Source organism: Aedes albopictus, chromosome 2 (assembly GCF_035046485.1).
Source record: "Aedes albopictus strain Foshan chromosome 2, AalbF5, whole genome shotgun sequence".
In the NCBI taxonomy this organism is placed as follows: domain Eukaryota; kingdom Metazoa; phylum Arthropoda; class Insecta; order Diptera; family Culicidae; genus Aedes; species Aedes albopictus.
Window position 1 is genome coordinate 131,233,085 of NC_085137.1, and position 12,374 is coordinate 131,245,458.

At 41.2% G+C, this 12,374-nt stretch overlaps 2 protein-coding genes across 8 annotated transcripts; both read right to left on the reverse strand.

The window, feature by feature from the left end:
• Positions 1 to 6,086: 6,086 nt before the first annotated feature.
• Positions 6,087 to 7,465, reverse strand: LOC109416842 (zinc transporter ZIP9). The gene is made up of 2 exons (XM_029853396.2): positions 7,058 to 7,465; positions 6,087 to 6,982 (listed from the first exon to the last, which is right to left on the reverse strand). The coding sequence occupies exons 1-2, from the start codon at positions 7,151 to 7,153 to the stop codon at positions 6,167 to 6,169; spliced, it is 912 nt and encodes a 303-aa protein (XP_029709256.2). The 5' UTR covers positions 7,154 to 7,465; the 3' UTR covers positions 6,087 to 6,166.
• Positions 7,466 to 8,642: 1,177 nt separating this feature from the next.
• Positions 8,643 to 11,679, reverse strand: LOC109400596 (uncharacterized). Of its 7 annotated transcripts, XR_009997486.1 has the most exons (7): positions 11,410 to 11,679; positions 11,078 to 11,337; positions 10,868 to 11,013; positions 10,066 to 10,156; positions 9,396 to 9,992; positions 9,218 to 9,336; positions 8,643 to 9,152 (listed from the first exon to the last, which is right to left on the reverse strand). XR_009997486.1 is itself a non-coding variant. In XM_062850444.1 (6 exons), coding segments are annotated over exons 2-6 (660 nt in total). In that variant the 5' UTR covers positions 11,306 to 11,337; positions 11,410 to 11,679; the 3' UTR covers positions 8,643 to 9,734. The 7 variants fall into 7 exon arrangements, 4 of the variants coding, with proteins under 4 accessions (XP_062706428.1, XP_062706430.1, XP_062706427.1 ...); XR_009997487.1 differs by having other exon boundaries at positions 8,643 to 9,513; positions 9,574 to 9,992; XR_009997485.1 differs by having other exon boundaries at positions 9,218 to 9,992.
• Between the last annotated feature and the right edge of the window lie 695 nt (positions 11,680 to 12,374).

A 12,374-nucleotide genomic window follows, 5' to 3' on the forward strand; every position in this document is an offset into this window, starting at 1 on the left:
TTTGTAAGATTTAGAGAAGGTAAATTTAAATTCTACTGAATGAGACATCCATATCCTTGGGACAGAACAACACTCATCCGAGGCGTGTAAAATGATTACCAGCTTAAAGCGAATAAAACAGAACAAAGTTTGGAATATAACTTCTTGAGCTATGAGTAAAAGCATTCAGATATACATATTGCATCACATGTCGCGACAATGGGCAAGATCGAATCGATCTCCTTTTTTTCTAAAAACTCGCCTAAATCAGTTTGTATTCTAGTTTTGAATAAAAGAACTCTTTCCGTCAGACCTTACTCTCTCTTCATTATTTTCTTCAACAGACATCGGGCTCAAACTAGTCATTTTTATCGATTTAGGTATAATTATTTTTTATAACACGTATTATTTTTGTTGGGGCATACTGCCCCATGCTTCGAGAGAAAACCCATACCTGGCAACTCTGCACAGGAAGTAAAAACAATAACAACCTTTATAACAACACAATTGAAGTAACCGAATAAATAAAAATTCGCGAATCGTAATTTCTCTCGAGTTGAGTTTTTATTTCGAAGTTTATCCGGTTTTCCCCCGCGAAATTCTGTGGTGTTCGCCGATTTTTAGTTCGAGGTCCAACAATTTTGTTAATCTTACCGAAGCATCGCTATCAGGGTAACCAGGACCAGACCAAGACTTCTGTACCCCAATTGAAACAATTCCCTGCTAAAACTAAAAAAAATAGTAAGCTGATAGCATATATTTGAGTGGTACCAGTTCACTACCACTTAGACCTGTGCGCCGCCCCGCCATGCGCCGCTGTTTGTCACGCTGCCGATTTTCATTTTTTTGATCAGTGCACGAACAAAATTAAGTTCATATAAAGTTGAGGTAAACAAATCTCACGATCACTATCATAAGAGTTCGATTACAATAATTGATTTCTCAACTCTTAGAACACACTATGCACGCACATCTCTCCAGACGCTTTTTCAGAGAATCTTCCAGAGGATTTAGTGATGCCTTCTGGAGATCCACCTGGGATTCCTCCAGAAAAATCTTCAGGGATGCCTCCAGGATGATTTTTTTTTTCAGGAAGATCTCGACAGGAGTACCTTCAAAAATTATTTCAGGAGAATTCAGGGATGGCTACTAGAGATACATCAGAGATTCACCCAGAAGATCCTTCAAGAATTCTCATAGGAGGTCCTTCAGAGATTAGTCTGAGAGTTCCTTCATAGATTGCTTCAGAAGTTCCTTCAGGAATACCTACAGGAGTATCTCTAGAATCTAGTCCAGGAGTTTTTTCAGAGATTCCTTTAGGAGATCCATCAGAAATTCCTGGAATTTGTTCAAGAATCCCTCCTGAAATTCCTTCAGGGATTCCTCTTGGAATTACTTCGGGATGCCTATCGAAAAATTTGCAGTGATTCTTTCAGGAGTTCTTCAAGGATTGCTTCAGAAGTTCGCTCAGAGGTCTCCCTAATAGCTCCATGAAGATTCAGGGATGCCTCCATGTGTTCATTAGGAATGCCTTCAGAAGTTCCCTAAACAAAGTTCGGTGAGGTATCCTTCCAGAAGTCCCTTTTAATAATCTTTTAGGAGAATTCATAAATGCCACCTAAGATCCATCAAGAATCCCGTGAGAAGTTTCTTCAGGAATTCCTACAGAAGGCCTTTAGAAATTAGTCTAGGAGTTCTTGCAGGGATTCCTTCTGAAGTACCATTAGAAATTCCTACAGCAGTTCTTTCCAGGAGTTCCAGGATTCTTGCAGATGTTTCTTCAGAGATTCCTGCTGAATTTCTTTAGGGATTCTTACAGAAGTTCCTTCAGAAATCATTACAGAAGTTCCTTCAGAGAATCTTATACGAAGATCCAGGAGAACTCAGGGATTACACCAGAAGTTTATTCAGCGATTCCTATATAAGAGTTCCTTCCAAGTGTTCTTCAGGATGTCCTTAGGGGATTGTTCGAGAAGGTCCTTCAGGGATCGCTCCTGGGGTTATTTCAGAGTGTAGATTGAGATTTTTTTTTAGGAAGACTCACAGATGCTTTCAGGAGTTACATCAGAGATTTCTCCAGAAGCTCATTCAGGAATTCCTTCAGGGAATCTTGTAGGAGGCCCTTCAATAATTCCCTTAGGATTATAATCAGGCAAATCTCCAGGATATTCTTGAGGGATCTTCCATGGAGCTTCAACAAGAATTCCTAAAGGATTTCCTTCTGGAATTCTTTAGAAAATACCTACTGCAAATTCTTCCCCCTACCCGGAAAGATCCGCTGAAAATCCTTCGAGGATTCCGCCTGGAAATCCTGTGGATATTCCTACCGGAATCCCTTCGAGCATTCCCCTGGAATCCCTTCAGGGATTTCTCCTGTAATTTCTTCGGGGATTCCTCCTAGACTTCCTTCAGGGGTTCCCCCGGACTTCCTTCGAGGATTGCTCCTGGCTTTTTTCTGGAATTCTTTCGGGGATTCCTCTTGGAATTCCTCCGGAGATTCTCCCTAGATTTTCTTTCAGGGTTTCCTCCTAGTCTTCCTTCGAGGATTCTTCCTGAAATTCTTTCGGGGATTCCTTCTAATATTCCGTCAAATTTGTTTGGTGGTTCCTCTGAGAAATCTTTCAGAGATTCCACCTGGCATTCCATTCAGGGATTTCCTTCGGGGATTCCTCCTAGAATTCATTCTGGAATGTCTCATGGAATTCTTTTGGGGATTCCTTTCGGAATTCCTTCGGGTATTCCTCCTAGACATCTTTCTTGGATTCCTCCTGTCATTCTTTCGGGGTTTTCTCCTGATATTCTAACGTGGATTTCTCCAGAAATTTCTTCGGGGTTTCCTTCTGTAATTTCTTTGATGATTCCTCTTAGAATCCCTTAAGAGTCTTCCTGGATTTTCTTCAGTGTGATTCCTCATGGAATTTCTTCAGGAGTCCTTCTGGAATTCCTTTGGGATTTCCTTCTGGAATTGCTTCAGTGATATCTCCTAGAAATTTCTTCAGGAATTCTTCCTGGAATTTCTTTGGAAATCATTCGAGAATTCCGCTTGGAAATCCTTCGGAGATTCCTCTCAGAATTCCTTTAGGGGTTCCCCCTGGGATTCCTGCAGGGATTTCTCCTTTCATTTCTTTGGGGATTTTTCCAGGAATTGCTTCAGAAGTTCTTCCAGGAATCTCGTCAGATATTCCTGCTGGACCTCCTTCAGGGATTTCTCCTGGACTCCCTTCGGGGAATCCTCCTGGAATTCATTTAGGGATTCCTCTTGGAATTAACTCGAAGATTCCTCCTTAAATTCCTTCGGGGATTCCTTCTAGAATTTCTTAGGGGATTTCAACTGAAATTTCTTTGGGGATTCCTCCTGAAATGTCTACGGGAGTTCCTCTTCGATTATTTTCAGAGATTTCTCCTGGAATTCTTTCAGCGTTTCCTCTTGGGATTCCTGCGGGAACTCCTGCTAGAATTATTTCAGGGATTTCTCATGGAATTCATACGAGGATTCCTTCTGGATATTGTTCGATGGTTCCCCCTAGAAATACTTTGAGGATTTCTTCTTGAATTCAGGATTTTGTTGAGGATTCCTTCTGGACTTCCTTCATCAAATCCTCTTGGGATTTTTTTGGGGATTCCTGTCGTGGATTCCTCCTGGAATTCCTTTGGTGATTCTTCCTAGGTTTCCTTCGAAGATTCTTCCTTTCTGTTGTGACGGTTTTCGTTTCAGAAATATTTGTATTGAAACTGAAAATAATATTTCGATGGATATATAATAGGTTCTCTCTACTATTTGAATTGAATAATAGATTCAGTGGAGAAAGTGCTCAAGGCGAACGATGTGTTGGGAAGCTGCTCCTTCGGCAATGATATGAAATACTAGGATGTAAGTTTGTAAATAGTAGTTAGTTGTAGTTTATAATTAAAAATGATATATTCCAGCATTGAAGCTAATCGAAAAGGATCTGCTGTCAATAAGTGTTTTATTCCGGGGGAAACTGTCCCAACACTTTAATTCTTTCAAAAAATCCCTACTCCTCCTGGAATTGCTTCGAGATTTCCATCTTGAATTTCTTCAGTGATTTCTCCTAGAATTCCTTTGGGAATTTCTCCTGGTATTCGAAGATTCTTCCTAGAGTTCCATCGAGGATTCCTTCTTGAATTTCTTTGAAGATGCCTCCTTAACTGCCTATGGGGATTCGTCTTAGAATTCCTTCAGGGTTCCCTTTTTGAGGAATCTTTGGAAATTCCTTCAGTATTCTCTCAGAGATTTCTGCTGGAATTCCTTCTCAATATTTTTCGTTGATTCCCCCTTGAAATTCTAGAAATTTCCGCTAGAATTCCGTGTGATTCCGTCGAGGATTCCTCCTGGAATTCTTTTGAAAATTTCTTCTGTAATCCCCTTGGGATTCCTGCTTAAATTCGTTTGGGGCATCCTGGAATTTCTTTCGAAGATTCGTCTTGGATTTCCTTCTGAAATTCCTCGAAAACTTTAATCAGGGATTTCTTCAGAATTTTCTGCAGAGATCTCTAAAGGAGATTCTTGAACCACCAGAGATTGCTGCAGAAGTTTCTTCAGGGTTTTATACAGCAGTCTTGCAGAGATTAGTCCAGAATTTTCTTCATGGTTTTCTTCAGGAGTTTCTTTCAGGCTCCTCCTAGGATTCCATCTGAGATTCCTCCCTGAAATCATTCGGGAATTCCTTAGTGTAAATAATGTGACTTTATTATCAAGTTTGATAGCTTCTGAAGCTTCTGAGAAAACAAAACAAAAAAAATTGTAGCAAAATCAATGCAATGCAATGGAGTAATGCAGTAATTACACGAAGGATACTGGTAACACAGTGTCACAGTGTGATTTTACCACACAACGTGATTATGGATACTGGGTTTCTCGCTTTGCAAGCTGTATCTACAGCACAATTGTGCTGGTTCGTCACGAAAGGCATATTGGAGGAGTTCCCAAGGAACTTCTGATGATGTCCCTGGAAAAATTATACAGAATTTTTTGTGGGAATTTTCAAGGAATTCGCTTCAACTCCTGGAAGAATTTCCAGGGAACTTCTGAAGATAGTTCTGGAAAATTCCTGAAGAACTTCCAGAGAATTTTCCGGAAAACTTCTGGGGGAATTTCCGGGGAACTCCTGAAGGAACTCCCGGGAAGCTTAAAAACCCGGAGAATTTTTGAGTACCTTCTGAAGGAATCTCCCTGCACCTCGTGGGGGAATTCCCAGGGAACCCTTGTAAAAATTCTGAAGATATTCTTGGAAAACTGTGGAACCTGAAGGAATTCTTGGGGAACTCATGGATAAATTCCCAAGGAACTCCTTTGGGAATTCCTGGAGTCTATGAACGTAAAGTTCTGCGAATAATACTGGATCGGTAAACTAGGGGACGGCATCTGGGGTGTTGCATAAACAACGAATTATACCAAGTTTATGAAGAGATTGATATAGTGAAGCGTATTAAACACGACAGGCTGCGGTGGGCTGGGCACGTAGCTCGTGCTTCGTACGATAACCTCAAACTACATTCAGCAGAGAACCAGTAAGGGGTAATCGGCTTCGTGAAAGGTCCCACACACGTTGGCTTTTTGTAGTTGAGAAGGACAGGACACCAAATGTCCAAGGCGACTGGAAGCGATTGATCCAGGCTGCGTTCGGCGAATACTCACCACAACGAGTTGTAACTCATCAAGTATCAAGTAAAGTATTCAGAGATTTCTTTAGGAATTAAAATATCTTCAAGAAGTCTCTTAAACAAATCCAAAGATTTCTGCGGTAAATCTTTTCAGAATAGATGTGTATAATTTTATCAAATCCACCGAAATTTGGTGATTTTTACTAGAATTTTGGATCACATCTTTAACGAATCGTTAGAAGAATACGTTTTAATTTCGTTGAAAAATTCTGCTGTTATTTTAGCTAACACAGGAAAACCTCTGATAGCATATTCCATTAACTTTTTGCAGACCTGTGTACTGTGATTTCTGAAAATATTCTGAAAGAAACATGCATATTAAGCCACTCGTCGATAAAAGTAATAAATAATTGTCCTTTGCATCATGTATGTGGAAGCTAGGCGTAAGTTCTGATGGAAACGGCTCTAATAAACCCTTCTGATCGCACTCTGCTCACCTTTTCATTAAAAAAATTTGGCAATGTTTCGATTAACCTCGTCATCTGGTCTCCTTCTCTAGTATCTAGTGGTGGTGTCCAACGGTCAGGAACAGCGGCATCAACGCTCCCAGAATCAGCAGAGCCAGTTCGGTGTTCTTCAGTCCACTACCACCTCCGTGAACGACCACTTTACTGCCGGCAGCAGTCTCCAGAAGGTTGTAATCAGTATGGCCACCGCTTCGGTGGCCTCCGTGTCCGGTATTGTGCGTCAGTTCCGGCAGTACGTGCACCGTGGCCACGTACAGGAACGTCCCCGCGGAAAACAGCATCGCAATGCCGGTGGCATTCAACGACTCGAGCGTTTCCTTCTGCTCACTTCCGATTCCGAAGAAAGTCAGCAGAGTTAGAAGCGGGGCGGACAGCGAGAAGATTAGCAGGTGCTTCCGTATCCGCTGGCGTTCGATTCCTTCGTGCAATAGGAAGCTAACTAGTCCGAAAGCTGCGGGAGCTTTGTGCAGCATAATGGCCAGGAACACGATAATTTCCACGTCGGAATGACTGGTGGTGGCCGCTGCCCCGAGGGCCACTCCGTCGGCCGCGGCGTGAACCACCAATCCGATCGTGGCAGTCAAATTGCGCTCGTTCGAACCTTCCCTCCGACGGGAAGACACCTGATCGACCAACATCATGAACACGAATCCCAGCACCAGCGAGAGGCCGATCGTAGACGAATGCTCGTCGGCACTGTGCTTGTGATCGGGAGCGTCGGAAGTCCCCATGGTCTTCGCCTCCAGTTTGCTCTCATCGTACAGCGATCGAATTCCTTCCGGAATGATGACCGTGAGGGCCGTACCGACCAGCAGTCCTGCTCCGAAGATCGACACATTTTTCAGTTTCTCCTGAAACGAAAAAAAACACTTCTTTATAGCACTTCCAACGAGACACCCTGCAGTATACTTCCTACGACGACCTACCTCGGACAACGTCACAACCAGCGGTATGTTCCCCGCCAGGTAGGACCCCACCAGCATCACAATCACCAACAGTATCAACATCACGGTCTCGTCCATTTTGATCGCTGATTTTCACTTTCCTTCGAACGAGAACCAGAGCCAGTCGCCAAAACTGCTGATTTGCCAACAACCAACCAAGGCAAGACGTCGTTCGTTCACCTCCTTCGGCTCGGGATCGATTCGATTGTCGTTGGCGTTTCACGAACTTTACCTAGCAATTTTCCATTCTCTAGAACTACAGCAGCAGGTGTGTGTGTCCACTCGGAACAACGGGAACCGATTGAATCCTGCTGAAATCAGCTTTAATTTCTTTTCGTAGCACCAGAGACTCGCGACGTGTCCAATGTTTTTACTACCTTCCAGTTATCGCACTTCACGCAAAAACGTCCTCGCTCAAAAATGTGTTCGGCCTGCACATTTTTAGTAAACATCCATGCCGCACATGACTGTGTTGGAGACACACATTTTTTAAAAATTGCTCGTACGCTCACATGAGCATGTATTTTGCAATAATTTCGACATGGCAACCTCACTGGGTTTATAAACCACCTTCAAATACCGAAAAATATTGATATTTTGCAAAAATGTGAGCGTATGAGCAATTTTAAAAAATGTGTGTTTCCAACACAGTCCCTGTGCGGCATGGGCGTTACTCAAAAATGAGAGCTTTTGTTTTAGAGAGTTCTTCGCGTTCGCGACGACGACGGCGGACGATGGACGAAGACAAGAAAACAAGTGCGGCGCCCGCCTAGCAGTTCATTCATTCATGGTCGATTTTCGTCTGGAACTTCGTGCGGGATGCATCTGTGTGCGTGTGGATGGGGGTGACTGACAGCAACACACTAGTGGTTGCTTTCATAGATCAAGTTACTACTCTTCTACGGTTGTATTACCTTATCTAACAATAAATTTCAATTAAAATCAAGGTTTAAAATAGTTAACCACTTTGTTCTTGTAGTGGACTTCAAACGCCATTCAATCTTCGGCCTAGATTTTGGTACGGGGTTTGTTTACAAAATGCGTCGGTTGTCGCCGTCGATGTCCTTCCCGAGCCAAGCCGACGAGGCTGCAGCTGGTCGTCAGATGTGCATGAATGAATTTTACGATGTCGACATCAGATTCGGCAGTGCTGCCACATGTTCTGTTTTTGTCCTGGGATCCTTGTGATCCTTCATTTGGAATTATTTCCTACCACTTTCAGAGTGTTGTTTTAGGAAGTCCTTCCACAATTCTTCCAAGAATTTCTCCAGCGAATCCTTAAGCATATTTTTTTGGAATTCCTTAAGGATTTTTCCCTGGAATTTCTTTCGACAATCGTTCAGGAATTAATTCCCCGGTTCACACTTAATTATTTTTACAGTATACGGTAATTTTTTACCGAACTTTCAACAGCTGAACGTTCGGTAGTCAGTTCGGTAATCGAATTAATTACTGAACGTTCGGTAATCGATTTTTACTCGAGTTGTCAAAAATTACCGATTTTCTCCGGTAATTTCATAGAGCATTTTACCGGAGTTTTCCGGTAGTTTCAATGTCTCAGGTTTCAATTAATGCTGTACCGAAGGTTTTCGGTAATATTTAGTTTTCTATTGGGATAAAAATATTGGGCTCGAAGAAATTTCGGATTAGTTTTAAATAATGCTTTGTTTGTATTTTGGGGACATTTTATGCTTTCTTTTTATTTTTCTCTTGTTTAGCTTGTTCGTGATGAAAAATTAGGGATACATTTCATGAAATTCTGTTCAAACAAAAATAGCGCTGCCCTCGTGAAAATTTATGACAACGCATGCATAAACTTTGTGCCAGTTGTGCTCAACGTTTCAACACCAAGGACGGATCCGAAAAACAGGAAAAACTGCTTGTCAGATGGTGCTGGCGCAACGTTGAAGGCATAGAAACATTTGATGAATACTTCAAATGCATTCTTCAGGTCCTTGATAATTGGAATAGTCAGGTTATTCCAACAGATGGCACAGTCACTCGAGTCCTCCAGAAACAGCCCACGAACGTAAAGAGTTGGCAGTAACGGATGTTGCGCGGTGAAATTGTCTTCAGCCTGGGGATGTAACATTGGTATAATTAGCGAAACAAATAAGAATAAAAGCAAAGATAACAACTCACCTCAATCCACTCAATAATCCCTTTGAGAGGATTTTTCCTTGAGGTTTCGTCTTGGTTCGTTCTCTTTGAACCACGGGATGGATTTTTCTGTCGAGTAATCGCCACAGCACGAACAAAATCTAAGTAGGCAGAGAAGTACTTTAGTGACAAGAAAATTTCTCTCAATCTGTCAGTTTACCAGTTTTCACCTCCTTGAAGCATTCCTTGTGTCGATCCAGTATCTTCGCTTCCAGCGTTGGCCAAGAAGAAGCAAACGATTCTGCGTCCGGCTTCAACTTTTCGAAATCGTGTGTAACCTATGGCATGGATTTAATTTGAGTAATTTGAATAAATGGAAGAAGTCAGAACAGCCTTACCATCTCTCCGTCAAACGCTGTAAACACTGGGAAGTCCATGATGAAGTCATAAAAATTTCCTTGCTGCCGATGCTGCTGACGAATGGAAAACGTATTGCCCCACAGCTCAAGGACCCGGGACTTCATTTGAGCATATGGAACGATTGTCTTCAACTCAAGAATCTGAAATGCAATAAAGTAATCAATTACTCCTCAATTCTATTTTGAGCTTATTTATAGGTATACCAATTCATGGAGGTCAACGTTTTTTCTGAGTTTTCCGAAGAAACCCCAGGGGCAGCATCGGTATTTGAAGGTTCATCAAGTCGTCGTCGTTTTACTACACGCTCATCCGATTTCCTTGCGATGTACTCCATGTGGTAGAATAAGCGACAAGCGTGGCGGTTGGTTCCTCGTGCGTTAGGATGAAACCACAGTGCCTAGAAGATTGTGAAAACATAGGATTTCATCAATTGGATGGCAGAAAAATGAGCGATGATGATTATACTCTACCTGAGGAACGCCTGGATTGATGGATGCAAGACTGGGATAAGTGCGAACAAGCGATAGAGCAATTTCGTTCTTGTAAAAGTTGCTTGGCCGACTGAAACAGAAAAGCACAATATTTTCAAGATTATTAGAGTGACATGAAAACGAATAGCAAACTCCATCCTATTTGCATGTATTTTACAAAACAGCACTAGGAGACAAAGTAAATTATTGCTTTTCATAGTACTAAGGTGAGGGACCATTTGGGCAGGGGTATTTTTTGGGCACTGTTAGTGACAATTCATACAATTTCAAATCAAATGACACGTATTTGTGTACACAGCTGGGCACACATGTCCCCGTGCATAAAAAATATGCTAATTGGTGCTACATTGAATATATAACGCATTATAACGCAAAATGTCCAATATAAGGCTCTCTACCCAAATAGTCCCCCACCCTACCGGTCACCAGCTACACGATTAAGCATTCGATAAAAGTGAGACGAATATGCGGTTGTTGCATTGGAAATTATACAATTTTACAAGTCACTGTGCGTCTCCATCATGTTGTAGGACGTAGTGTGAAATTACTACGATCTCATAGACAAATAGACGTAATCATCGAAACGTACAAAATGAATATATGAAATGAAAATGACAATAAGCTATTAGTTTTTATGTGGATCATGCACTATTTGAAAATATGATTGGGAATGCTTATACGAGTTGACAATTTGAAATGCTTACATCAAAATGTTTGAAATATAAGCAACTAAAAAATACGTTTACGTTCATTTGTCTATGTTATATAATTGGCTACTTACCAACCATACAACGATCGCAGACATTCACATAGGATTTTGTTGATTTCTTTGAGGATTGATTCGTTCGGACGTGGATTTTCTCTCAATGCTTCCATGACCAGTACCCCTTCAACTGTTTTATCAAAAACTGTATCAATGTTGATAACCTGTAAAACGTATAAACCATGGTTCATTATGATGAATTATTAACAATTTTAAAAATTTACAAACCTGTTCCAGATTGATGCCAGCAAAAGGATTATCCGGATCGACGATTTGAACTCCAGACGTTTTGTTACTTCGTGGGTTGTCGTTGTTAGAACCATGCAGGGGCTTTTCTTCTTTAATCCATTCTTCGGTTTCATCGTTGTTGCGCTGTTGGTCTTGAATTTTCGTTACGATCTTTATCATCTTGGTTGTTAGGTTCAGTCGTTTGAAGTCCTGTTCGTTTATCTCCATGAATGTCTCAACGTTATCGATTTCCTCTCGACCTGAGAAAGTTAATGTTAAATTATATTGTGCATTATAGAATCAAATATATAAAATATACATTTCATAATTACTTTTGGTACAAATTATGAGCTTCAATAGTCCTGATTGTAGAACCTCCGAGAAATATATTTTTGAGCTTTGCCATACGGTGACCAAAACGAGAAGGTAGTGTGTGTGAAGCAGTCTTCTAATGGTACCAACTCATCGATTTCCATGACGTGAACTTCGTAAGCTTCATAGAAGTCACTATACGAGTTTGTTTGGCACAACCGTAAAAGGAAGTGTGTTGTGCTATTGATGACGATTATTTCGCGTATTATTCCGTAACTGGGATACAATTCATTCTCAAGTTCATTCTCGTGATTTTTCAACGAAACAATTGCATTTTTTTCGGAATTCAATGCCGTTCAATGTTGCAGTGTTTGGAATGAAAGCATATTCAGTAGTTGAATCCAAGTGTGCCTGGCTCAGACATTCTGCGCGACTGACATATCTCCCAGATGTGAAAGTCATTGTTTCACAAAATGGGTTGTCTATTATATCAACGGTCATCTTAAAAGTTTGTCGTTTCGCAAGACTTAGACAAATGTTTTTAAAATTTCTACACGTAGCAGACTGATTCTTTCCAAGATTCTTTCCTACTTTGTTTGCTTGCTCAAACTGTAAGCAATTGTACTGCTTCATAGATCCGCTTTTTTGAATACACGTTACGTAATGTCGAATATGATGGAGCTTGTTGATTTTTCTTTTGAAGTTTGCGTAGAAAGTTTGTTCAAAAAGATTAGTGTGTTCTTCCAGTTGACAAAGCATATGCTCTGAGACTACAGGTGACCAAATAATCCGCACAATATTGATAAGGTAGCCTATCATCGCCATATACTCGCAGTCTTCCGGAACCATGTGGCCAAACAGAAATGGAAAGCTTCTCAAAAGTAAAAGAGCTTGTGATGCGGTTTGCCTCATTTTATGGGAAGCAGAATCCATAATCATTTCCCTAGTGAAATTCGAGGATGGCTTGTTCTTTCTATCTGAATAA